Below are 27,927 nucleotides of genomic sequence, written 5' to 3'. Positions count from 1 at the left end.
GTGTTTGTGTTTGTTCCCTGCATTTTGAAGATGCTTGTTTTACAAACAAGGCACAGTTTGACGCCGGATTTGCACATCGTTTATTTCTTAAGGATAATGCAATCCCAAGGAAAAAGGGTCACGATCGTGTGTTGGAACCGCAGGCGGTGAGTAAAACTGCTTCAAATATCTCTGCCTCCTTGTTAGTGCGTCCGCCTCCCATCAGAGACCCGGGTTCGAGCCCCGCTCGGAGCGAGTCGTTGCTGCTGCTGCTCTCGTTCAGTTTCAGCCTCGGGATCTGATTCTGGATCATAAATATACGGCTGAATCTGACTGTAAGCCATGGTTTGTTTTGGATGATGGGTTTTCCCTCACGGCTTTTAGGATAGGAGATATATAAAACATAGACTTTAAAATGATTCATTGTGATGTGAATGAAATATGGCGTTAGTCTGGGTTTATTTTCAGCATCATTTCCTGTAAATGCTTTGATAGTTTATGATAGCCTTGTGACGTGAAGCAGGGCAGGTGAGAGCTGTGGGAGAGGGGCGAGGCACACCTGTGCAAACACCCCAGACTCCAGAACTGTGTGTCGCAGGTGTTCCTCATTAACACCGGCCCCACCGGCCTCGCCCCTCCCCCACGGCGCCAACGATATCAGTGGAATCACTATACATTTTTTCCAGCTGATGTAAAATAAAAACATCAGTATAAATCCTGCTATAATAAGCTAGAGAGTTTTGTGCTTAGAACAGACGGACAATATCATCCGCTGGTGTGGATGCTAATATAATTATCCTTATAGTTATCATTCTTGGTGTTGAATGGGCCTTTATTCAGTATGGAGTCAGTTCAACCTTTAATTTTTTTATTTTTTTGTTTTATTTTTTCTCTGTTTGCATTTTCCAACATTCACTGTTATTCAGCATGTTCATCTTTATTTGGAGTTCAGAACTGTCAGATGGATCGGCTTCATTTCATACAATGAGATGAAATATGACATGCACTACATAATAAAATCATACATATCAAACTTTTTAGTCATTGAAAAGTTGCTATAAAGTATAAATAATAGATGAAAACTAATTAGAAAAGTTGACACAGTGTGACCATTTAAGCTGAAGTACTAAAATAACTAAATAGAAATATATATATATATATATATATATATATATATATATATATATATATATATATATATATATATATATATATATATATATATATATATATACATATATATATATATATATATAAAATAAATAAAAAATATGACATAAAATAATAGCTAATTAAAAATATTAATAAATATAATAAAAGTATATAAATATTACAAAAATAACACTGGCATAAATGTATATCTCATTCATTATTAAACTATACACACATTAGAGACAAATAAATAAATATGTGCATATTTACACATTCATTCTAAACACAAATTACAGATAAAGATGTCAAATTCAGTCATTTATCAATTTAAATGTTTAAAATAAATACAAATACGGTAAGTAATTGGAGTGACAAAATGTGCAGTTTGCAGCCAATTCACCACATGCATTGCGGATTCCAAAAATAGAGTAAAGGTCACAGGGACGATCTCTCGCTGCGACTGCAGCAGCTGCATCACCCTAGGGATGGTCCTGTTTGTGGGCATGGCCTCGTGGCTAGAAAGTTTGACTCTTAACCCTAAGGTTGTTGGTTTGAGTCTCGGGCCGGCAAGACCACAACAGGTGCCCTTGAGCAAGCAACCCTCAACTGCTCCCCGGGCACCGCAGCATAAATGGCTGCCCACTGCTCTGGGTGTGTGTTCACGGTGTGTGTGTGTGTGTGTGTGTATACTTTGTATGGGTTAAATGCAGAGCACGAATTCTGAACATGGGTCACCATACTTGGCTGTATGTCACGTCACATTGTCACTGTTCAGAATAAAAAGTTTAATGAGATAAGGGTTTGCGAGGCAAAAAGTGAGTGCATGCCTGGTGCCGGCCCACTTTTTTCCCTTTCCTCAGCTGGCCTTGCTGCGACAAAGCCAGGAAGAATCCTGTGCTGACGGAGGAGTATGTGTTGTAATGATTCTTCTCCATGTGCTCTTTAAAAAGGCATTCGTTTGAGAACTTCTTCTACAACAAAAAATAGACATAATGTTATTGTTTACATATGCAAATGTGTCATTATTTCAGGATGCACTTGATAAGAATAGTAATTATTCCTTACAAATAGCCAAAATTACTATTATTTCACATAAGCGTAAGAATTAATTGTTGCACACAATCTACTACTTGGGTTGATACTTTTTAGTAAGTAAAAGGCTTTTTTTCTATAATTGTAAACATGTCCACCTTTAGGTCATGGTTCACGTGTCTCTTTGCTGTCTATTTACTGTTTTTTTATGAATTAAACATGATAATAACTTTTATATTTTTAGTAATATTTCAAGATAAACATTTAGTGGACTGAAGCAACTTGATTAACCATATATATATATATATATATATATATATATATTGGAAAACTCTTTATACATTATGTGAGTATCTGATATGATTTTGATAAAGCTTTTGATAAATGTTTTAATGTTTTTGATAAATAATTGTATTGCATTGCATTATATGTTTTTCCCTGCAGAGCTTTGCTCATTAAACTAAGAAATCAAATATTATCCTACTAAGACATTATTGGGTGATGCAGAGTCACAACTGATATTATAGTTTATGTGCAGTCTCATTGTCAATAGTTTGCTATACTGTTATAAAGATCTCATTGATTTACATTACATATTACATTACTTGTAGTCCATTTTAATAACAACGTCTGTACCAAATTGCATATTTGTTTTTCAGATCAGGTTGGACCTTATGAGGCATAATGCATGATATGGCACCAAAACATACTCATGCATATTTCAGAAAATTGTATTTTATATTTTGTGCATAGGTTTAATAAACTGTAACATTACAAAGCATTAGATTTTTTGACTGGTTTCATATATCAGGCCTTACAGGCATAAATGTGATTCTGAGAAATGTAATGTTGTGTAACAGATGACCTTTCTCACCATTCCCTGTGCGATTCCCTCCGGATTCATGCACAAATATCGCTCGCTCTTCACACCACAGATACCCACTATTCCTGGCCTGACAGCAAACACTCTCAGCAAGCCTTAAAGACAAAAAGAGAATGAAGAAGAAATCATTACATAGAAATAAAATAAATGGGAATGATATAACGTACATTTATTCTGACAATTTAATATGTGCAAATCTCTGTAGAAAAAAGTTAGGTGAGTAAATCATACTGTACTCAGAAGGCTCGTGAACGCCCCAAACACTGCCGTTCATCACAATCTGAAGGTGGAAGCCAATCCCAACACGGCAATACAGGAGCTGATGTCGAGCTGGATTAGACCCCCCTATGACTGCTGGGATATTCAAAGAACAGTAATAATTTACATTTAAGAAATGTTGAACTATAGTTAGATGGTAAGATGGAGAACATCTGACATTGCACACTTCACTATTATATAGAAAAACAGTATGTGAAGAAAGTAGTGTGTGTTTTTAAGATTATATGAGGCCAATAGAAGAAGATTTGAGAATGAGAGAGAAGCAACACAGTATGGCGGATGTAGTGCGTCCAGATAACAGTCAAACTACACACATTCCTATTCTAGGAAACTTATTTAAACTGACTGTTTAACTTTTTTAACAGATACTAGGGAATTGTTTACTCAAACATGTACCAGAGTATGATTTTGGACACAGCCAGGGTGATAAGGCTGCCGAAGGTGGATATTTTGTAGAAATTTCTCATTGGTTAAAATATTGTTTTGAGATGAATATATTTATAATCAGTTGTTACTAACAAACTGGTTTGATTGTGTGCATGTTCTCTTGAACAGCTGCCTTGCTAACACACTTTATGCTATCAGCGAAAAGTTATCAGCATGCGTCACAGATCTGTCCTTGTGTCTTTGATTGCTGTAAACCAGACATGACCTGATGCACACTGCACACTGAAGCTCAGATCCTGAGTGAATGGCTATATGTGGCCACTAACATGTGTCACTGGTCTCAGTAACAGCACAATGCAGGGAGCATCAGTATGATCAGTATGATGATATATATATATATATATATATATATATATATATATATATATATATATATATATATATATATATATAATTGAATATCATGCATATAAGTGACCAAACAAACTTTAGAACAAAATATAGGTATCAGAATAGCACACTACCATACTACACTTCATTTGCAAAATATTACAATTTATGTATGCATTTTATACCTGGATGACCTACTTTGACTTTTTTCAAATGTGCAACAAAATAGCAATAAATATATTGTGTACTACACAATATTCATTCAATAGTAATAGGTAAGATAGTATTTAATACCATATGCTGGTGCATTCATTCAGTTTTTAAGCAACAGATGGTGTTATAAATAGGCAGTAGATAGACAGCTGTCATGTGTTCAGCTCTTAAGCCACATTTGTCATCTGTGCTGCTCTGTGTAAAACTTATTTTAACAAAAATTATGGCCTACTATTAAGCTGCTAATACTAATAAAAAATTCATATAAAAAAGTACTGGGATTATTGCCAAATGCATGTACCGTACACACATTATTTTTGACACAGTGTCATGTGACACACAGAAACAGCCACTATGGTCATTCTCAGTCTTTCTGACGCAAAGCCCCATGACTTTATTTAAAGACCCCATGACTTTTCCAGTGGTTCGTGATTTGATGGAAGATGACTGATGATAAAGATTTTAAATATATTTTGTAGTCTAAAAAACTATTTTAGAATTTGGCATAACAATAAATATGCATATTAAATTTTAAAAAGTAATTTATGTAACCATTCCAGGTTTAGAAATCACACTTTTGAAATTAGGCTACCTCATATATCTTATATATATATATGAGATGGGGAATTTAAATCATGATTTTTAGCCGTTTTAGCTTATTGCAATGCTTTGTCTTAAATTTAAGTCACTTTTAGGCATCTTAAGGCCCAGTTAGAAGTTTCTTTGCAGAAGAAACACTTATGTACCATTTATTCAGGCAATGATGTATGAGATGCGGTGCTGTATTCTGAATACACTCACAGTAAAAGGACATTAAGGTGCAACAACTTTTACCATGTTAAATACTGAAAAAAACAGCATGGTTTTGAGTTCTGTATCACTTTTTAAAATGGCTTTTGAACAATTTTAGTCCGAAATCACCATATTTACAATCATAACATAAATTAATTACATACATATATATATATATATATATATATATATATATATATATATATATATATATATATATATATATATATATATATATATATATATATATATATATGGATTAAAGATTCCCATGAATAGTAAAAAAGGTGTTTTGAATGAACAAGCTGGTACAGATTTGATCTTACCTTTCTCTCTCATTTTCACATCCCTCATTGAGAGCAGCCACATGTGTCTCACGTGACTGGCCTGGTCACCTAAGGACTCGGTGTCTTCATCTGTGCAGTTACATCTTACACAAATTGACAGTATAACTGATATAAAGCATAAAAGCGTCCATATCCAGGAGAGAGGCATCAGGAACACAAATACGGCCTCCAGGTGAAGCTCTTTGACATGCTGTCGGCTCGTGACCGCACTGACACCTGTGAAACCGTCTCTGAGGCCCGGAGTGTCCTTCCTCAATCACCAGTGCTGTGACTGACTGATATATTGAAACTAAAGGAACATAATGTCCTGCACTCAGTGTAAACAAACTTCACTACACAGGGTCAGCGTGCCTCCACTCATCATATCGCCATCCTTTATACATACATCATCTGCACTGATACATACTAAATGAACATTCAGAACAGATGCACACAGAGGACAGAACTATAACTAGAAGTATCTCTTCGCTCATGCACATTCATAGGTAATGACACAAGTGAATGTGTATGAAGTGTATGAGAGCCTTAACTCGCTTCCATTTCAGTTATTGATTCATTTGCCTTTATTAACTTGACCTCAAAGCAGTGTTTCTGTTCAATTCTAAAACTAATAATGCACTACTACTAATAGTACAACTACTGTTGTTGATAACATAAAATACTTGCTAATATTGTATGCATTTTACTGTTCAGCAAAGGTTAACATGGAGAAAATGATTGCATTTCAAGTGTATCAACATTTATGTGGAAACTTGTTTCCACCACAGAATAAAAAAAAGAAAGAAAACAATTTAAATGCAACTTTTTATTTCAGAATTCTTACCTTTTCTCATCATTTTGAGAAATATGTCATAATTGTGAGTTATGTCTCTCAGTTCTAAGAAAAATTCAAAAACACAGAATTATCATACTTTTTTCTTTCAATTTCAAGTTGATATCCCACAATTCTGACTTTTTTCTCTCTTAATTCTGAGTGTATATCTGATATCATTTTTTGCAATCGCAAGTTTACATCTTGCAAGTCTGACTTTATATCATATATTTTTCAGAATTGCAAGTTGTTTCTCAGAATTGCCAGATATAAATCTGCAAGATATAAACTCGAACTCACACCACACTAGCACCCGTGGAGCCTCTCATATCTGAGGCCTTATATGAGTTTTGCAATTAATGTGTGATGATGGTTCCAATGAAGCCAGAAGAAATGAGATCAAAGTGGGTGGTAATAAATTGGTCAGTTTATTTGTTTATGTACTGGAGGCCTCAAATAGCACGCTCTGATGTCTAAATCATTATGAAGAAAAAAATGATATGCCTCATATCTTAGGTTCCCTCAACATTAGCACTGACCATTTGCTTTCACCATGGAAAGAGTGGAAATCTTTATTTATTTATTGTGGAAAATTGGTTAACGCTGTCCTCCTACAAAATTTAAAGAGGTATGAGTTATTTACGCATACAGGCGGATCAAAGTAGAGCTGTTTTTATTTTATTTGTATTTTTAATCAGAAGCAATTCTAGATTTTTAGAAAAGCAATTGAGGATTTGTGAGTATAATGTTCTGTGATTATTAGTTAACATTACTGGAGTTGTTGAGATGAAAGGGAGTAGCAACCCTTTTCTCTGTATAGTGACGTAGATCCGAGTGAAATCGATTGTTGAAGAAGAAGAAATGCAGGAAATTCCAAAAAGAACTAACAGCAAACATAAAACCAGGGCTGGCTTAAAATGTAACCAAACAGCTCTATTCTGTGACTTTAAGTGATATCTTATAATTCTTTCATTAAAAAAAAATATTTATTTATAATGAAACTTATCTTGAGGAATTACATTTTGTTTTCAGATGTAGCTTATTCTAGCAGAAAAAGAAAAGAAAAAAACGTTTTTGAAACAAAACGTTATTGTCTTGAATTTATCAGGACGGATTGTAATTCATTAAATTCCCTTCCTCTGGGATGAGAGTGACTCATTTCAGATTTATAATCATGAGAACTAATGTGCTGATTCTTAGATTCAGAATTCTTCTGTGCAATTTGAGCTGAATCAAATAAGTCTGTTCTTAAAAACTTTACAAACGCAATATTTAATTTATTAGATAAATGCTGACGTTTATTAAAAAGTTTTGTTATACGACTACTTTGCAAAGTACCCTGCACTTGTAACTTTATTAAAACTTTAAAAGCAGTAGTTGAATTACACAAAAACATTAACCAGCCACGCTTTGATCTCGAAAGCCTGACAATCCTTTCACGTGATTGGTCAATTTCTTGTAAACATGCTGAGCACTTAGGTGTCTTTGCAAACGCCTGAAGAAAGAAAACTCAGCCTAGTCTATGAATGTACTGTGCAGAGGCTGCTGTTGAATGTCTGTCATTACTGAAGTGTGTTTTTATTTGATCTTCTGCGACTGATCGCGGTCTTTTAGGCTGCTGTGAGAACATTAAAGTCTAGTAAAGTTAGTGTTCAGCTGTTAGCGCGCGTCAGTCATGGACTGCAGAGTACTGTCTGTACAAAGTCATGTTGTCAGAGGATATGTGGGAAACAAATCTGCATCTTTTCCTTTACAGGTAAGAATAAGTAGCTTTTGCAGTGCATTAGATGCCTGCAGCGTCATTTACAATTTTAACGTACGTTAGCTGTGGTGCAAAGCATAGCACACCAAAGCTGCTTCCTGAACCCTTACAATAAAGACATCTGCTTCCTAAACCCTTAACGTTACAATAATGCACCATCTGCTTCCTGAGTCTAAAACAAAGTTAGTTTCCCCTCTACAATGGATGTCAGCATGTGTAACGTGTAACTTGTGTGTCACTGCTAGGTGCTGGGCTTTGAGGTCGACACTATCAATTCTGTGCAGTTCTCCAATCACACAGGTAAAGAAGTTATGTTGTCCTTAAAGAAAAGGAGCAAAAACCAAACACTAAGACACTCTGTAATTCATAGAGTTTTTATTTTCAAATTGTATTGCTCAAATTATTTGCTGCTGATAAAATGTTTAAAACTTTTGACTAACAGATTGTCACACTGCTGAAATGGCCTTGTTGTGTAATGGAGGCTGGAGTTCACTGAGGCGTTACTAATTACTCCTCTTGGTCTGGTTTCTCTGTAAAGCCTTTGTTTCAGATAGGGATTAGAGATAGGAAGTTAGTGTGGTGGTTTTGCATGAATATCTCACCAGCATTGCTAAAGCATGCTTTAGTATGTTCTTGTTTATAAGAGAAAGACATATGTGGGTGGGTTTATCTTGGTATTGTTCAGCTATCTTGGTGTGGAAAGTTTTCATGAGTGCTAAAATAATCTATGTTTCTTTGTCTTTATCTTTCGATGCCATCGGACTATTCTCAGTTCTTGCATAGGCCCATGGAAAGAAGTAAATGAACATTAAGCCTTTTAGTCTGCTCACAAACTTCTTCAAAGTGTATTAATACATTCACACATTATGTAGTTGCATTGCAAGGGGTGGTGTTTTAGTTTATCCAATGAGATATGGATTACATATGTGTTGAGTATGAGCCAAAACAACAAGTTAGCTGAAGTAAGCATATAGTCAGCCATTACTGGACATTATAAGGAAAAATACTGACAGTAGAATACTTCAAGGACAAAAGGACAAACTAAACCCAGCAACCTGGGCCCACAGAGCTCCCCCACCATTCTTCACTGATTGATCTCTATGAATCATCTGTGCATGTGTGTATACATTGAGGTTAAGAGATATATAACTAGAGAATAGAGAGAAAGAGAACACAGATGGGAGGAGATTGAAAAACAAGGAGAAAGAAAGGGAGGACAGGAGTAAAAGAGAAGATAAAATCACTCACACTCCAACAATAATAGGAAACATCTGTGGAAAGGAGCGAGTAAGAAGGGATTGCAGAGGGGCAAACTCACAGAGATATCTAATAGAGATCATGATTTAATCTACAAGAAGGTCAAAGATCATCTCTGATCAGCATGTGGCCCACAGTTGGCCCAGTCTGTTGTGATTGGTCTACAGTGTCAGTGTTCTGCATACCATACCATACCATATCAACTTTATTTGTTAAGCACTTTAAAACAACCAAAGTTGACCAAAGTGCTGTACAGAAAAAAAGAAACACATGTACCATTAATAACCACACAATAAAAGCATTCAAAGTAACAAATTAAATCAAGTGAATAAAGTCGACATATTACTAGGTGTCAAAAGCCAAAGAGAAAAGAAGGGTTTTAAGAAGGGTTTTAAAAACAGATAAAGAAGAGGCCGGCTTAACATGTATGCACTTTGATATTAATAAAAATGTATATACATCTGAATGCACCTACAACGGAAGGTTTATAATTAGTTGATAATCCATTACAAATCATTAAAGTTCCATTCCATAATGCATCCCTGTAGATCAAACAGCTATATTGCTGAAATTAATGGATTTGATTCCCAGGGAATGGATAACAAAAAAAAAAAAAAACACTTTAACTAGCGTACTTCGGCTAACTTAGTCGTTTTATGTTTTCACCGCTACGATGGCAATCACAAGAAAAAGCTCTTATTGGAATGTGTTTTAAAATACACCTCCCAACTTCAAAATAGAAAAACAGTAGAAATACTTAAAAATACCATTAAGATAACTTAATGGATAACTCAATAAAATGTCTACATTAAATGCAGCGCAAGTTGCTTTGGATATGTATGAATGTAAATGTAATGTAAGTCAATGTATTTTGGGTGATCTAATTGCATGAATTCTGAGTATGGGTGACCATACTTGGCTGTATGTCACGTCACTTGGCTGTATGTCATGTTTTTTCTGTGGTTAAATGTATTTTGGGTGATCTAATTGCATGAATTCTGAGTATGGGTGACAATACTAGGCTGTATGTCATGTTTTTTTTTTTGTATTATTATAGTTTATGGTCAGGAAATAACAGAACTTGAATCAAATAAACAAATATTTGTTAGTAAAACAAACGTATTAATATATTGCTAGTCCGTTCCTCCTCCTTCAGCAGCCAGTGGTTAATTCGGCTAATATAGTTGATGTTAGCTTACTCACCTGTTACCAACGCAGCGATGGCAATCACAAGAAAAGACTCCAGTCACTACCATAAGACCACTTGAAAATAAAACACAAAAGATGTACTTAACAGGCGTGTCTCTTATAGTTTTCTTCACTATTTCACGTTAGTTCGCTGTTAACGTTATGTAATGTCTGTCTGACCTAACTTGCAATAAAGAGGCAGCCTATAATGCTTGTCTTTAACTAGTTTACTATGGCTAACTGACGTTAATGTTGATGTTACGATGGCTCCAAAATACAACTGCGACATTGCAGTTGATATGATCCACAAACTTGAAGATAGAAAACAGAAACAATGAAAAAAACTTTAGAGCCCTATGAAATCCATTTTATTTTTTTTCAAAAGAACAATTTATTTTTTCCAAAATTTCCCAAAGTTAACATTTTTCTGGATTCCATTTTTTTCCTTTTTATTTTTTCTTGCATTTTTTTAATGATTAAATTAAATTGTATTAATCAAAAAGCATGTCTAATTAATTAAAATCATGAAACTTATACATTTTCACATCAATTTATTAAAAGTTTAAAAAATATTACATGTTTAGGGCCCTATAAAATGTTTTATTTTTTCATCACCATGTTTTATTGTTATCTTATTCTGTGTTTTAGCATGTCTAATTATTTAGAATTAAAATGAATTTAACTTAATTTTTTCAATTTTATATAAATAGCCTTATGAATTTTTATATATATTTTTTTTCCCTTTTTGGGGGGGTATTTACATTTTTCTGGTTATCAAAGGAAGGCATAAAATATTAATTTTAAGTTATCTTTTAATTATTGAAAATTAAACTTTATTTTTAGTAAACAAAGTGGATTTACTATTACAGTTAAAATTTAGATTTCTGGCAAATACTTGTCTTTTAAATTTAAATTAAAATTTTTATTTTGACAGTTTGCCGTGAATACCTTTACAGTTCTGTGTATGTGATGTGATGCTAGTTTTACACAAATCAAATGATCAAATGCTCATGAAGTGACTCGCGCTTCTGTGCCATTCATTAACACAGACACGCAGAACATGCAGGATTCATATTTAAATCGACTTTTCCAGCTTAATATTTACAGATACTAGTCCATATCGCGATTTGATTAAAGTGTAATGACCTACTTTTGGTGAATTAATTCAAAACTTTACAAATTCCGTGACATTCCGCGTTAAACTGTAAATTCCGTTTTTATGACTGGATTCTGCGATTCCGTTCGCATTTTCTGCATCACGGAAATCGTAGGGCCCTAAAACTTAAACAGTGGTGTTGCCTAATTCACTTTATTTCAGTATATTCTGTTATTTCGCTGTTACGGTTAAGTTACTATCGTTTTTACCTGAGTTAACTTGCATTATAGAGGCAGTAAAACATACAAACATTGTTTCTTGGTTTAACTGAAGTTTATTTCTTATAGATGTTGGTTATTAAATAAACCTGAGCAAATGTAGTTGAAGGAGAAAAATGTGAATGCTCTTGCATGACCTTGTCAGAGTCCAGACTTAAACTCCATTGAAAATCTGTGAAATAACTGAAAGACTGCAGTCCATAAACGCTCCCCATCAAACTGAACTGAACTTGAGCAGATCTTCAAAGGCAAATATTACAAAGATGTGCAAAGCCAGCAGAAAGATAGACAAATGACTAAAGGCTAAATCCCAACAGACTAAAGGCTGTAATTAAAGATAAAGACTTTAAGGCACCAATGTTTGCTGACAAAACCACCACTAGCTCTGCACCCCTTTACCTAAATTCATCTCTTCAGACTAAGCTTGTGTTCTGCAAGTGAACGTCACTTTATTGTAGCATCCCAAAGATGCACATAATCATTACACATACTTTTAATTGAAATGTTCATTTTTGCTCTATCCTTTATCTATTCTGTTTTCTTTTTATTTATTATAATTTAGAAGATAAAACAACAACAACCTTGCTACATGTACATCGTTAATCTAACTGAGACTTGTCACAGCACATATTATTGCCCTTTTGTTGGTTTTGATTGTTTCATCTGTCCTCATTTGTAAGTCGCTTTGAATAAAAGCGTCTGCTAAACGACTAAATGTAAATCTATGTAAATGTAAAGGTGGTTCAAAAAAATACTGACACAAGAAGGTGATCCTTTTTTCAACTCGGTACTTCTGTTTTTTCTTTTCTTTTTTTGACGTTGTTCTTGAATCTTTCACTTGGATGTTATAAGTTATCCGGAGTAAATACTGCTGAATAAAACTAAAACTGTATTTGTCTTTATATCAGCGTGCAAAGCAACAAAATGTGATAATTTTAAAATTCCACTATCGAGCTAAGACCGGGCGTGCTAGTGCGAGCCAGGGCCAGTCGCGTTTCCACAGTCACTTCCGGGGCTCGATCGTGCCTCGTCGGGGCTTCCTCGGGGCCAACGGCCAGGTTTTTTCGGCCCAACGAAATCCTTGGGCCAAAGCGGGCCAGTTGGGGCTAGAGGAGGGGTTATGAACAAAGGCGGAGTTTCTCAGCGTCTGCAGAGCGTCAGCGCGGATCATTTCAGAAAGATAACAACTTTAACACCAGCATTAAAGACGTTTTAAAATAAGTTGAGCTCAAAACTCACTCTTAGTTAGCAACAAGTGTTTGAAATAACTTGATCCGATGTGGATTATAATCACTAAACAAGGCAGAAATATTTATAAGCGATGTAAAAGACTATGCACGCTAAACATAAACGTTACCATAGTAAACATGGTAAAAATGACCGCTTGGATAAATCAGACGTCAGCTTCTTATTCTCTATCACATTTATTAAGTAACATTGTATCTGTCGTTTCGTGAGTTTAGCTCCACGTTGCATATCATCAAAATATAATAATTATTTTTGTTTGGGAGCATTTATAAAAATAGAGAGTCTGCGCTGAGGATCATTTCAGAAAGATAACCGCTTTAACACCAGCATTAAACACTTTTTTTTTTTTTAATAAGTCGAGCTCAAAACTCTCTTTCAGTCAGCAGCGAGTGTTTGAAATAACTTGATCTGATGTTGATTATAATCACTAAATAAGGCAGAAATATTTATAAGCGATGAAAAAGATATGCACGCTAAACTTGTTACCATAGTAAACATGGTAAAATATGACGCTTGAAGAAATCAGACATCAGCTCCGAGAGTTTAGCTCACGTTGCCTATCATAAAAGAATATAGCCTAATAATGTTTTTTTGTTCGGGAGCTTACAAAAATAGAGATATTATCATTAATTCTAAATGTGACGGTTACTGTGGCTAATAAACAGAAACAGACTTGACTGAATAAGCAGGCTATTTTCATGAGCGTTAAAAATAAATAAATAAATAAAATAGAAATAAGTGTATTTATGTGTGAATAATTTTGAGTCCTAATAAATTAAAACAATATGATCAATGTATCACTTATTCTATAGTTAAAACATTGATTATTTTGAATTTGAATATATAACAAAGCATGCAAACAAACGGCCGCTTTTATCATGTTGGTTTTGTGATCGCGCATGTTCCAGTGACTTATTTCTTAGTTTTCTGATAACTTCTCTTTGATGGTAAAATTTTGAGGTTGCATGGCGTTGTTCTGAGAGGCGTGTAAAGGGCGTGTTTTAGTGAGGTGCACCGGTGCTTCAAGCTCCACTGTGGAAACCTTGCGCTATTCTGGCCTCGTGCTACTGGACCGGGACTATGAGCCCCGCCCGGCCTGCTTTAAGCCCTGGCTCGCACTGGCCCGACAGTGGAAATGCGGCTATTGACTCTCTGTTCCTTTCAGACCAGGTTGCTAAGCGCTCTAATGGGTTTTTAAGGCTATTTGTCCTCGCTCTGCTGGTCATGCTGTTCACATCCCATCCCATCAACCACATTCATTTTACTTTTGTTTTTAAGGAGGATTTTGTAACAATACTCCCACTTTACGGGGGTTTTTTCTCACAGTGTTGTTGTTCTCCTCACATTTCCAACCTATTTCTCATACAAAGCATTTTGTGTTTATCCTCTTAAAAAACATTTCTCTTCCTTCCCCAGCATGAAATCACAGAATGGTATCAGGACTTATATATAAATGTATATGTAAAATATATGGATAATGTAGTAGTATTTGATTATGATCAAACGGTTCCCTGTGATACTTACTTGGCAGGACAGACAGTGTTTCTCCAGTCTTTTGTTTATTTAAGTCATCACATGCTCTTGTGTCAACATCATGTTTTAGTAATTAGGTGCAGAAAGGGTGTTGAACTAAAGGGTGTTGTCGAGCTTTCCACCTATAGACGGTTTCAGCGGCATCAACATAAACAAAGGTTAATGCGCGTGAGCGCTTTTGTGGACCTAACTTAACTTCCGGTAGACTCCAAATAGAATCAATAACAACAGCCAAGTCCCTCTAGAGTAGATATTTTTTGATAACAAACAAAATGTGTTTTCTGTGCGAATCAGGCAGACTTAATGAAAATGCTAATTCATTATTTGCCAGCAGGAGATGTTTTAAAGCACAGACATAAAGCGCGAGAAATAGTGGTAAAATACAGTGGAAATACAGCAAAACAATAAAATTTTGAAATATTTTTAGTAGTCTATTTAAAATAACTGTTTTGAAAGTCATGACATTTGCGAAGTATGGGAACCCATACTCCGAATTGGTGCTCTGCATTTAACCAATCCAAGTGCACACACAAAGCAGTCAGAAATGAACACACCGTGAACACACACACACCGTGAACACACACCCGGAGCAGTGAACACACACACGCCGTGAACACACACCCAGAGCTATGGGCAGCTATAGATCCAGTGCCCTGGGAGCAGCCGGGCGTTCAGTGTCCTGCTCAAGGACACTTCAGTCATGGGTATTAAGGGTGGAAGAGAGTGCTGTTCATTCACTCCCACCTACAACTCCTGCCAGCATCCAGACTCAAACCTGTGACCTTCGGGTAACTAGTCCAACACTCTAACCATTAGGCCACAGCTGCACAGCTTTTTATTTTAATAGATTTCAAAATGTAATTTGAGATTTCAAAGCTGATTTTTTTTTTTTGCATCATTACTCCAGTCACACAAATTCTGATATTCTGATTTACTGCTCTAAAAAAAAACAAAAAAAAAACTTATGATAATGTTGAATGTAATATAATGTTTTCAGGTTTCTTTGATGAATAGAATGTTCAGATGAACAGCATTCATCTGAAATATAAATATTTTGTAAAAATGGTGCCTTTATCATCTTTTGTTCAATTTAAAGAACACTTGCTAAATAAAAGTATTCATTTCTATAATTTATAAAAAAAAAAAAAAATTATACTGACTCTAAGCTCTTGAATGGAATAGTGTATGATGTTGCGAAAGCTTTTTATTTCACATAAATGCTGATCTTTGGATCCTTCTATTCAAAGAATGCTGAAAAATGTACTCGTCTGTTTTAAATATTGATAATCAGCAAATTAGCATATTAGATTGCTGAAGGATGTGACACTGAAGACTGGAGTTATGATGCTGAAAACTCAGCTTTACATCACGGGAATAAATTACATTTCATTATTTTATTATTTTGTTATTTTAAATAGTAAAAATATTTCAAATAAATGCAGGCTTGTTAAGCAGAAGAGACCTCTTTAAAAAATAAAAAATCTTACTGTTCAAAAACTGTTGACTGGTTAGCTATATAGATAGAAACGTATATAATGTAATGTATTGCAATGTTTTATATATATGTATATGTGTGTGTGTGTGTTTGTGTGTGTGTAATTTCTGTCCCCCTCTTCTGAAAAGATGGCTAAGCCTCTGCGTTCAACTGTTTAAACTGTTCAACACCTGCCCACTTTACAAACATTAGGTCATGTTAAAGCAAACAGAGCTAGAAATCGTGAATTCAAACAGTATTTTCTCACTAAGAACAGTATGATTACTTCTCATTCATTACAAATAGGATTCAGACAATCCTGCATCATTTAAACCTTAAATTAATCCTAGATATAAAAGAGCTGGGGCCGGGAAAATCTTCTTAAGAAATCAGTTAAGAAATGTCTTAAGATAAATTCCATGAAGTTCGTAAGAATGTTCTTAAATGGATTTAAGTTCTCAATGTATTCTTAAGAACATCTGAATTTTTTTTCTTAAGAAGAAAATCACAGCCGTTATCTGAATGAATACAAAATGCACGATAAACTTAAAGGGGGTTGAAATGCTATGAGTTTTTTACACTGTTAAAGAGTTGGATTCCCATGCTAAACATGGACAAAGTTTCAAAAATTAAGTTGCACGTTTGAAGGAGTATTTCTGTTCCAAAAATACTCCTTCCAGTTTGTCACAAGTTTCGGAAAGTTTTTTTCGAGTATGGCTCTGTGTGATGTTAGATGGAGCGGAATTTCCTTATATGGGTCCGAATGGCACGTCTGCCGGAAGAGCGCGCGCTCCCGTATAGCAGAGCACTGAGAGCACAACAGACTTCACTGATCAGAGCGAGAGCGTCGCCAAATGTCACAAAAGGAGTGTGTTTTTGGTTGCCAGGGCAAGACAACCCTGCACATCAAGTAAACAACATGCAATGTTGTCATCAAACTGCACTTTCCACATGTACAGCTTAAAAAAAAAAAAAGACGACAAAGTGGAACTTTGCAAAGCAAATATATACAGTTTCAGTACATACCACATAGAGACGTCGTTGCTGATGCTGCTCTTGTTAAATTTCAGCCTCTGGATCTGATTCTGGATCATAAATATACGCTGAATCTGACTGTTAGCCATGGTTTGTTTTGGTTGTTTTTTTTCCTCACGGTAATGTCACAGCTTCCAAACGCTCTCAAGGCAAAAGCCTACTGGCGCTCGTGATTCTTTAGCTCCGCCCACACACCACGCCTCCAGTCAGTCGTGTTTTTCCGGGAAAAATCGGTACAGACTATCTTTCTGTTATGAATATAATAAAACTAAACGACTTTTTGGAGTTATGAAGGATGCAGTACTACTCTATAGGTACTCAAGATTAACAGCATATTGAGTGAAAACGAGCATTTCACCCCCCTTTAAACTTTATTCTCTTTTCACGCTTCCTGCAGATAACCCTAATAATTATAATAAGCACAAACACTATTTTCGTCGTGACTTTGCTTGGAGCTCAGCTTCACATTTTTAATGCTGTGTGTTTTTAAACAGTTACTTTTAAAATAACCTGACTCAAGCTACAGCGATACGTTTCAATTATTTTTGTGCTTTGTTTTTGCTAAATGGGTCATTCGCATTTATATGCACTGAATACTGCTAAGAATATGTCGTTTTTATGAACTAAAATTAAAAGCATTCAATTAAAGCTCCCTATGTGACTCGTTTTAGAGTTGCTACTGAGTTTTGAAGTCAGCAAAAAGTTGCATCACACATTGGCTAATCATGACAAATCATGTTTACTTAACAGTCATCGCTGTCACTCCATAAAACTCGTGCACATCTCTAGTCCTCCTATGTATAGGATGTTGGCACAATTGCATGTGATGACTTTGAGAAAACAAATATTCCATTTGATAAATATTAAAACAATCAAATATTCAATCAAATATTACTACATTATCCATCTATAATTACTGAACATACTATTTAACCTTTTTTCCTTTTAAACGTACAAAAAAAAAAAACTTAAATTAATTTTGCGCCTAACTTGTGCTATTCAGTGTGTGTGTTCAAAGCTCATCTTTTTTACACCATTTAGTAGTGCTAAAAAAGGAGTTTGAAGACAGACAACTGCCTGAACTTTTTATACATGGTTTTTAAGGGATAACATTTTAATTTTAACGTGGTTGCTTCATATTTTTAATATGTAGTAACTGTTTTATGAGCCAGTAGAGTGTTCTGTATTATGAATAGGCAGCAAGCTCGACAACACCCTTTAGTTCTTCAACACCCTTTCTCCATCTAATTACTAAAACATGGATTTAAGATGCATATGAGGCAGACTACTTGAATGAATTCTTTCTATTGCAAGGATATGAGCACTGGAAAGGGCAAGTGCTTACTGCAGATGAATTGCACGTCCTGTACGAGGGGATCAAGCTGAACAACGTGAACCAATATGACTATGTGCTCACAGGTACTCTTACGTCAGATGTTATTTAATTAATCATGTACATTATTCAATTACTGTCGGACTTACAGCAGACACAAGCCCAGATTGTTTTAAATAGAATAATGTATGTCCAAAAATGACATGACTGTTTATAACTATGATTGCATTAGGTATGATTTTTAATTAAAGACCATTGATCTCTAAAACCCTGCCCTTTCAAAGCTTTGTCCACCAGCACTGCTAAGAATAATTTTCAGTTGATATGGTCCAGATATTTTCCATCATTATTTATTTCAGGGTACTCTAGGGATGATTCCTTTTTGGATATGATGGTGGACATTGTACAGGAGCTGAAGAGGGCAAACCCGAACCTGGTGTATGGTATGCATATTTTAAAGCATTATCACTTTTCAAGGTCTCATGTGTTCCCATTAGTTAACATGAAAAACAGAACAACTGTATTTTTTTTATTAACAAACAAAACAAAGATTAATAAAAATTTCCCAGATATAATTTTATGTTAGATAATGCATTGAGTTTGTAGCTCATTTATGAAACTCTAGATGGGACAGATCATTTTTATTGCATTCTGATAGCTATCACATCATTCAACACATGGCACAAGTTGATTGGTTGTCTCTACAGCCAATGGAATGGTTTGTTCATCATTTAAATATTCTAGTTCAGTGTGTGCTGTAAGCTGGTTACTCTGAAACCCTCCACATCCCCCAGCTCCACCTGTCTAGATCTATCTTATGTATGCCTATTCACACAGTAGCACCAGCATGTCTCAGATGCTCACAGTGGTGTATATGGACCATTCTACAGAATTCTAAAGAAAGTCAGAGTTAAAAACATCTTGAAAAGAAAAAATGATCTATTCAAATTGTATAATATCCAAGGTACATATTTCTAGTAATTGCGCAGTTAATTCTTATATTGCATTTTAAGAATGTTTTGGAATATTTCAGAGGTAAATCAATGACAATTACATTGTAAACTATTTCTTGTGTAATTTATTAGATTTGTTGTATTTTGAATCCAATTTTTCTTTGTTAAAGTTTAAGGATTCGTTAGTTTGAATATACATTGAACCAAAACTATCAGAACATCTTAGGTGACAATTCAGTATACTTTTTTGATAAAACATCTCATGTTACGGTTGTGACTACACATTTTCGGTAATGACAGTAATGCTATGTTAGTGACCATTTTTTTTTACTTGCATACTAGAACACTACTTAAACATTCTAAAATACAAAAATATACAAAGTAATTTGTTTCCCCAAAATTAGTTATGCGTTCCCTTTTGTAACTACAAAAATGCTAACATGTTTCGGTTTTGAGTGTTTCGGTCATGACATGTAAGGGGATGTCACCAAAAAACCAAAACAAAGATGTCTCTACTGAAATTCCACCAAATGTTTTGGTAGTGACAATTTTAGATACTTTTGAACCTATCTCAAAGATGCACATGTCAGCACATGGTTAGCTAGCACAGTTCTGAACGGTTGTACACACATAAAATAAAATATGGAAATAACCCCCCCCCCCCCCCCAAAGTGTGAATAGTAGCAGAAATAAATGCTAGTTTAAATGTGATATTTGGTTGTGGACCAGCAGTTTAGACCAATTCTTTAGAATGGCCCATAAACTGACAGTAGCGCATCCACACAGCAAGAGCAGCAGCATAGATCTAGTCTACCAAGGCCAAATACATTAATATTTTCATATCCTTTAACATGTTGAATCTCTTCTGAGAGTTTGTAAAGTCAAGTCAAATTACTTAATTTACTTACAAGTTACTAAAGTTGCATTACTTAAAGGGGTCATGAACTTAATTTTTTTATTATAATTATTTAATGTTTTTTGAGGTTCAATTATAATGTTATTGTGATTTTTACATTTTAAAAAAATCATCATTTTGAAGTAATAGGCTATTTTCTATCCTGTTTTTGAGCCTCTCTTCAAAATGGTCCATCAGTTCAAACTGATGACAGACACAGTGATGATGCTCATATGTATGCGTTTGCTGTTCACAAGCCGCGAAAGCTGACTCCGATGTGATGAGACCCAGTTTCTCTCTCACGCCCTAACACAAAGTGATACTTTACACAGCACAAAAATCCACATTTAAACAGTCAATAGCAAATACTTTTAAGAAAACATACTTACAGTAGCTGATTCAGAATAAGCGATAGATTATCTTAGCAAAGTCTGAATCAACCCATTTTATTTTTAAAATAGCCTTTGCTCAGTCAGCCTTGTAGGTTACTCTCATAGGTTCACAAATCTGTCAACCATAAAATGCATTGCACAAATTTGAACATCTGGGTTGTGCTGTTCTGTTGTAAATAAATGTTAATAAATGATTCATCTTTGTATCTACTTCAGGAAGGGCAAATAAAGTGCTTTTGCTTTTGCACAGAAACACACAGCATCTCCCTGACATGACTGCATTAACCCTACTGCGCTTCCTCAAACCACACCTTCTTTCTTTGTGTGAACATTTGGGTGGCATTACGCAAATATTTCCCCATAGTGACATCGACATGTGGGGGGCGTTTTAGCCCTGTCTGGATCAGCCTTCTCTTTTAGATAGATTAAGTCCTTTTGTGAGAGACTTTAAACTTTGTAACACTGCAGATCTTATACATCCACAAATAGCTACATAACACACTTAAGAAAAGGAAACATAGAAATCGCATCATATTTAAAGACAGATTATCCCAAGACATGATGCAGCAGATTTTATTTCAAGCACTGATCCAAACATCAATGTGTTACAGCATGTTATGTTTATTGTGCTTATAAATGCTGTTTTTCTGCTTTCCAAGTCTGTGATCCAGTGCTGGGTGATAATGGGGCTATGGTGAGCATATCTAAAATGCTAAAATAATTTCCCTTCATCATTTGCATCTTATTTTTCTATGCAATAATGTAAACATTTATTCAACAGAAACACTGTTGAACTAATGTTAAACACTTAAGACGTGGTTAGAATAGTTTAAGGAAATGATCACTTTCTGTGTTATCTTTAGTATGTTCCTGAGAACCTGCTGCCCATCTACAGGTGCAAAGTAGTTCCAGCTGCAGACATCATCACTCCCAATCAGTTTGAGGCAGAGTAAGTGTCCTGTTATGCTGATTTTTTGTGCGTGTAGAAATGCGTGATGAAGGCACTGTGTACTCCTAGATCATATGCTGTGATCATACTATATTAGTATGTACAATATGTCTTCTGTGAACATTTGTGATGGACCAACCCAAAACAGATGTTCATACCAAATGCAAATGGTGTCTCTTTAAGGGATGAAATTTGTGGTTGTTGCCATCCGAGATCTGCACACATGCTTAAGATATAAAGTTGTTGATAACACATGTTGTCCACACTCTCCTGTCTGTCTCTGCTGTCTTATAAATAAAGGCAAAAGGGGGTAATGGGGGCATTTGTGGATAGTTGGATTTCCATGTTTTATGCCTGTGCCCTGTGGCTCACCCACAAGTCATTGCCGTTATGACACACCCAACATGTAAATAATATATCATTTCATTTTCTTTCTCACAGGCTCCTCACTGGTAGAAACATAAGTTCAGAAAAAGATGCAGTTGAAGTAAGTTTTTATAAGCTGTTTTATTTTTGCAGCTAGGGAAAACTGGGATGTTTTTATGATGTACCGCTGTCCACACTCACAGCAGAATTTCAGCAAAACATTTGCACACAAAAAAAGATGTATTATTTGTTGTCAACAAATGCAGGTATAAAGCACAGCTCACACAGAAGTCATTTTTAAACCAAGCATCGCAGCAGATTCAGCGCAGTGATCAACTTGAAAATGAACAAAATATGTACTGAAATTTTTCAGCCTCTAACATGAAATGCAAATCAAGTCTCCCTTGTGCTTCATTTTAGAAATACTGATGGTATGACACTATATAGTTGTCTATCTAAATCGGTTCCCTTTCAGTGAGGAAGTTCAGTTAGTGGAAACGTGGTGTGCCTTATTAGGTGAAACTTGACAGAGAAGTCCAGTGTAATCGCTCTAAATTTGCTTCCCCACTCACTTTGGCTCAACATACGGCTCTTTGTGTGTGAGACACAGTCTGCTATTGTTAGCCTCCAGTTTCCACTGTGGTCCAAGCTCTGTCTGACAACCTTGTGTAAAATACCTGTATTGTATTTGTGTGTGGAATTTTCAAGCCCTTTAAAATCACCCACTACTCCCCTGTGCCGAGTCCACCGTCCTTAATCAGCACTGAAGATACTCTGCACAAGGGCTAAAATAATGAATAAAGGAAGCCATGCTTTGAGTGTCTTAAAAGATCACTTCAGCCTGGCTTAGAAGATTTCCACAGAGTTTCATTCAGAATAAACTAGTAAAAATAATCCTATAGGATGAACCTAAATTATGATATAGCTCAGTGGTTCTCTACTTATTTATTAATATGCACACACAGGGACGGGGATCTATCTATTGGTTGCTGACTGGATTGAAGTAGATCTGAATGTGAGCTTCATTCAGTTGAAAGAAAGGGGCGGGGTTTAAACTGACTAAATATTTGTTTTCTTTAACTTTGTGTAGTATTTTAATGGTTTTTGAGAATGAGGGCTTCAGGCAAACTGTTCATGTTGGTGTCTATCTAATTACACTGGCTTCCGCCAAATTAAAGATAAACTCAAGGCAACGTATCATCTAGATGGATTCAACAGTGAAAACTGAAGAAAATTTACCTCTCTCCCTAAAAGAGAAAAAAAACATCATTATATGGTATAGTATGATATATTATTTGCATTTTACATAGTTGTTAAAGCACACACAACTCCCACACAACTCCCACACAACTCCCAATCGATTTGGTTTTGCCTGCAAAATTTTTCTGAACAACAGTAAATGTTCTTGTTTTTAGTGGATTCCACCCCTCAACTCAAAAAAAAAAAAAACCGGTTAACAGACATATAGTTTGTCTTGTGGCTATACAATTGAAACTTTTCTCAGAGCATTATGCCACTACTGAGCTTAACTTGTCACTCTAATTAATGTAACTCCAACTGGAGTTGGAACAGAGCCTGAAACTGTTGGTTGTATTTCAGGTTATGAACCTGTTGCATTCGATGGGTCCAGACACCGTGGTCATCACCAGCTCTGATCTGCCCTCTCCTCTGGGGGATCAGTATCTGGTTGCTCTGGGGAGCCAGAAAAAAGGTAATTTTGTTCATTTAAAAACAAGTTGGAGCCCAGTGCAATGGAACTTAACCTGTTAATTGTCACCCCGTCCCGTACACGGGACGCCTACGTTGACTATACTATATTACAATCAAGTCTAATCTAATCTTGAAAAACTATATATCGTTGGAAAGGTCTAAGACTCCCAAATATATATTTTACCAAAAAATTATTTAGGAAAAGTAATAGATGAATTTATGACGAGTTCACCCTCAGAAATCTACATTACAAAAGGAGCTTTGACCTTTGTTTAAAAAAAAGACTTCCTCGTTGCCTTTTTCTCTATCACATTTTAGAAATCATCAGAAGTTATATATCACTTGAAAACATAAAATCTCAAAATTCATCCTTCAAAACCCATTTTAAAATCAGACATTGCATTACCATGTAAATGGCACATCAAAATCATGTTACAAAATGTTTTCAGTCATGAATTATAAAAATTTAGGTTTTGTTTTATGCACATTCATCTCTATCTTCAAAAACGTGAGTGACAGTTAACAGGTTAAAGTTCTCGCCATGCTTGCTTCATACTTTTCATCAATGCTATTTGACAGGGTTGAGTAAGTTGCTGTTATATTCGGAATTCAGTTGATTCGTTTTGCATGTCATGTTCAAAGGTCACGCCTGGCAGCTTGTCTCTGTTTGCACAACAGATAGAGACTCTAAATTCTGATTGGATGAGCTGTTCTTGAAACTGTTGTAAGAGGATAACCACATGCTCCAGTGACCACTTTATATTACAAGTTGCTATGTGGTTTGGCAACCGTGAACAGCCAACTGACTTATCGAGAGCAACAGTCTGGTTCTGACAGGAAAATTCCATTCGTTTTCTCTAGAGGAATAGTTTTTAAATGATGACTTATAAACTGTAAAGACAGACCTACCATGAGTTAAACAGTGGTAATCAATGGTATGTTTTGAAGCCACCAGACCACATTATTTTTTAAATAATCATGTTTCAATAAACAATTAACCCTCAAATTGTGTTATTTTGACTCCGAGAGGATTCTAATAGTAATTTTGTGCCTGAATAACAAGTTAATGTCACATTAGACTAAAACTTAGCAACACAACATACAACAACACCCCACCCTCACCCGTACACACACACACAAAACAAACTTGTGAATTTTTTTTTCAGCCCTGTTACACTTTCGGTTTTCCTGGTCAAAATGACCAGCCTACAAAAATTTACTAAACATTATTATTGTTTTTTTTTTTTATACCAATTAATATTCAATCTGGATTAAATCCTCTCCTTTCAGTCAGCACAGGTTTGTATTCCTTTTCGGAACTAATTGATTCTTGGCTTATTCTACATTATAGTTTACACATCTCAGTTTTTGTGTGAACGTGGCCATAATTGTCCACAAATGATGCTTTTTCACCTTTGTTTCTAACTAAAATAATCATGTTTAACAGCAGAATTTCTGTTAAAAAACTGCATTACCCATGATTCCGCTTTTTGTCTGATTTGGTTCATGGCTTAAACCGGTGCATGGTCTATAATGACTAGTGGCTTCTCTAGGGTTTCATCCCAGTTGCCAATTGAATGATAAACTTGTGTTGTTTTCCAGTGACAGCTGATGGTACCTTGGTGACTCAACAGATCCGTATGGACATCCCCAGGGTGGATGCTGTGTTTGTGGGAACAGGGGACCTGTTTGCTGCGATGCTGCTGGCGTGGACACATCTCCACCCAAATGATCTGAAGGTCAACACCATGATATCATGCTAAAACATAGTTGCATTATCAAGTGTGAGAATAAAGCAGTTTGCTTTTGAATCAGCAAGCATTATGCAGTGGCTACATTTGGTCAATGGTGTCAACCTGTTAAAATACTTGGATTAAGTGTACAAATAGTTTGGGGCCACTTAACAAAGGTCCAAAATAAAAGCTAAAATGTTCTGCAAGGTATGCTGAATTACACCCAAAGCCCTTGATGTGTTTTTACAGATGGCCTGTGAAAAGACGGTTTCAGTCCTTTACCATGTCATTAAGAGGACCATTACTTATGCAGAAGGTAAGACTTTCTGTTGCAAACCAAATATTGCAAAGTCCCTATTATATGATGATGATAATGTAACTCATTCCTTACCTTTGTTCGTCTCAGAGGTGGCCGGTCCGAATCAAAGGCCCAGTCCTGCTCAGCTTGAGTTGCGGATGGTTCAGAGTAAAGCAGACATTGAGGATCCTGCCATAGTTGTTCATGCTGTAGTTCTGTAGTGCTTTGAGACTCTGTACTAGACCGTATGAATGTCATTCATCTAACAGCAAGAGTTTACAATCACAATACTTTGGATGGTGGATGGCTTATTTTTTTATGTGGTAGTGTTATAAATTTGTTTATAACAACACTAATGTTTTTTGAATTGGTACTGTGACTTCTGGTACTTCATAGTGCATTAGTGCAGATACTGCATCCAGAAACTAACATGGTGCCTAAAGTTATAATGTTCACATTCCAGCCATTATGTGCATATGATTTTAGCATTTTATTATGATTTATGCAAGCGTATAACTGGATTAAGTATTTAAGATGATTTATTAAGATCATATGAATCTTGAATAACATTTGATTTGATTCAGTCTGCATAGTCAACATAGTATTCGATCCATTATTTCATCAGAACAACTGTACAGACCAAGTCATGCCAAGTGTAAGACAGATGTCTATTAAAAAAGATAAATTGTTTATACTAAGAATGTGCCTTGAAAATGCTGCTATAGTTTATATCATACTAAAAAAAGTCTTTATCTTTGTAATAATAAGCAATAACCGCCATGGCAACTGACATATTTTCATTATTCATTTTAATAAAATCCTTCCATTTTTATTCATCTTTTGTATCCAGGAGTTTAATTTTTTTATATTTAGGGCCCGAGCACCGAGGTGCGAGGACCCTCTTGTATCTGCTTTGTTTATTATTATTATTATTATTATTAGGGCCCGAGCACCGAGGTGCGAGGACCCTCTTGTATCTGCTTTGTTTTTTATTAGGGCCCGAGCACCGATGGTGTGAGGACCCTCTTGGAATTGCTCTGTTTATTATTAGGGCCCGAGCACCGATGGTGTGAGGACCCTCTTGGAATTGCTCCGTTTATTAGGGCCCGAGCACCGATGGTGTGAGGACCCTCTTGGAATTGCTCCGTTTATTATTATTATTAGGGCTCAAGCCCAAAGGGCGAGAGGCCTATTGTTTTCCTTAGGATTATTTTTTATTATTATTATTATTATTATTATTATTTTTTTCCAACGTCTCGGGGGCTTTTGGGGCCCTTAACGTGCTTAAAAAGTCTTGAAAATTGGCACACAGATTGGAACCTGCGGCCATTAGGGCCGGGCAGAGACTGATACACGGGCGTGGCACAGGGGCTCTACAGCGCCCCCTGGAATATGGAGGGCCATATATCATACATTCTTGCTCGTAGACGTATGAAACTCGGTACACATATAAATCTCATCAATCCAAACAACTTTTGTATTGCATATCATAGGCTCCGCCCAACAGGAAGTTGGCTATTTAGGGTTTAGTATTCAAATTTTTCGTCAAAGTTGTGGGGGCTTTTGGGGTCCTTAAAATACTCAAAAACTCTTGAAAATTTGCGCACACTTTGGAATCTGTGGCCTTTAGGAGCCTGCAGAGGCTGGGACCCGGGCGTGGCACAGGGGCTCTACGGCGCCCCCTGGAACACAGTCAGAAATGTTGATGTATAGCTCACACATACTTGCACATATTCATATGAAACTCAGTACACATATAGATCTCATCGTGCCGAACAACTTTCGTATTGCATGTCATAGGCTCCGCCCAACAGGAAGTCAGCTATTTAGAGTTATGTAAAAAGCGCATGCTCTGGAATTTGAAATACTTGTCATAGGTTTTTTTCTCGATTGTCGCCAAACTCGGTCAACATGATCTCAAGACACTGGGGATGAAAAATTGCCAGGGGATTTTTGATATCTCGAACGGTTTGCTCGTGGCGAGGCGTTGAAATTATGGCGAGAAATGAGAAACAGGAAGTGTCTAATACCGTCCACATACATTTCCTGATTTTAATCAAACTTCATCAGATTATTCGTTGTATGATGTCGATTGCATATATGTGACTATTAGGAGTCAAAGTTATAGCGCCACCAACTGGCAGAAGGAAGTGTGTCATTTT

The 27,927-nt window shown here is 35.7% G+C and overlaps 2 protein-coding genes across 3 annotated transcripts; one reads left to right on the top strand and one right to left on the bottom strand.

Annotated features, from left to right (window-relative positions):
• Positions 1–1,655: 1,655 nt before the first annotated feature.
• Positions 1,656–7,593, bottom strand: fgf9 (fibroblast growth factor 9). Of its 2 annotated transcripts, none has more exons than XM_052605496.1 (4): positions 5,434–6,299; positions 3,278–3,400; positions 3,038–3,141; positions 1,656–2,102 (listed from the first exon to the last, which is right to left on the bottom strand). In XM_052605496.1, exons 1-4 carry the CDS (start codon positions 5,600–5,602, stop codon positions 1,917–1,919), a joined length of 582 nt encoding a protein of 193 aa, XP_052461456.1. In that variant the 5' UTR covers positions 5,603–6,299; the 3' UTR covers positions 1,656–1,916. The 2 variants fall into 2 exon arrangements, with proteins under 2 accessions (XP_052461456.1, XP_052461457.1); XM_052605497.1 differs by having other exon boundaries at positions 2,058–2,102; positions 3,283–3,400; positions 5,434–7,593.
• Positions 7,594–7,872: 279 nt separating this feature from the next.
• On the top strand, positions 7,873–26,601 carry LOC128019495 (pyridoxal kinase). Its single transcript, XM_052605495.1, has 11 exons — positions 7,873–8,021; positions 8,273–8,327; positions 18,451–18,555; positions 18,829–18,912; positions 21,369–21,403; positions 21,573–21,658; positions 22,100–22,145; positions 23,624–23,735; positions 25,337–25,473; positions 25,717–25,783; positions 25,874–26,601. The coding sequence occupies exons 1-11, from the start codon at positions 7,941–7,943 to the stop codon at positions 25,984–25,986; spliced, it is 921 nt and encodes a 306-aa protein (XP_052461455.1). The 5' UTR covers positions 7,873–7,940; the 3' UTR covers positions 25,987–26,601.
• The last annotated feature ends 1,326 nt before the right edge of the window (positions 26,602–27,927 follow it).

Source organism: Carassius gibelio, chromosome A9 (assembly GCF_023724105.1).
Source record: "Carassius gibelio isolate Cgi1373 ecotype wild population from Czech Republic chromosome A9, carGib1.2-hapl.c, whole genome shotgun sequence".
NCBI classification, from domain to species: Eukaryota; Metazoa; Chordata; class Actinopteri; order Cypriniformes; family Cyprinidae; genus Carassius; species Carassius gibelio.
This window is presented reverse-complemented; position numbering and strand designations above follow the sequence as displayed.

What these genes read in the sequence shown, in the direction of transcription:
- fgf9 (XM_052605496.1), bottom strand. Translation starts at nt 5,602, where the DNA reads ATGCCTCTCTCCTGGATATGGACGCTTTTATGCTTTATATCAGTTATA. An exon ending in TGTGAAAATGAGAGAGAAAG is followed by an intron (nt 3,401 to 5,433) that starts GTAAGATCAAAT and finishes TGAATATCCCAG; the next exon opens with CAGTCATAGGGGGGTCTAAT. An exon ending in TCACGAGCCTTCTGAGTACA is followed by an intron (nt 3,142 to 3,277) that starts GTATGATTTACT and finishes TTTGTCTTTAAG; the next exon opens with GCTTGCTGAGAGTGTTTGCT.
- LOC128019495 (XM_052605495.1), top strand. Translation starts at nt 7,941, where the DNA reads ATGGACTGCAGAGTACTGTCTGTACAAAGTCATGTTGTCAGAGGATAT. An exon ending in CCCAATCAGTTTGAGGCAGA is followed by an intron (nt 21,659 to 22,099) that starts GTAAGTGTCCTG and finishes TCTTTCTCACAG; the next exon opens with GCTCCTCACTGGTAGAAACA. An exon ending in CAGAAAAAGATGCAGTTGAA is followed by an intron (nt 22,146 to 23,623) that starts GTAAGTTTTTAT and finishes GTTGTATTTCAG; the next exon opens with GTTATGAACCTGTTGCATTC.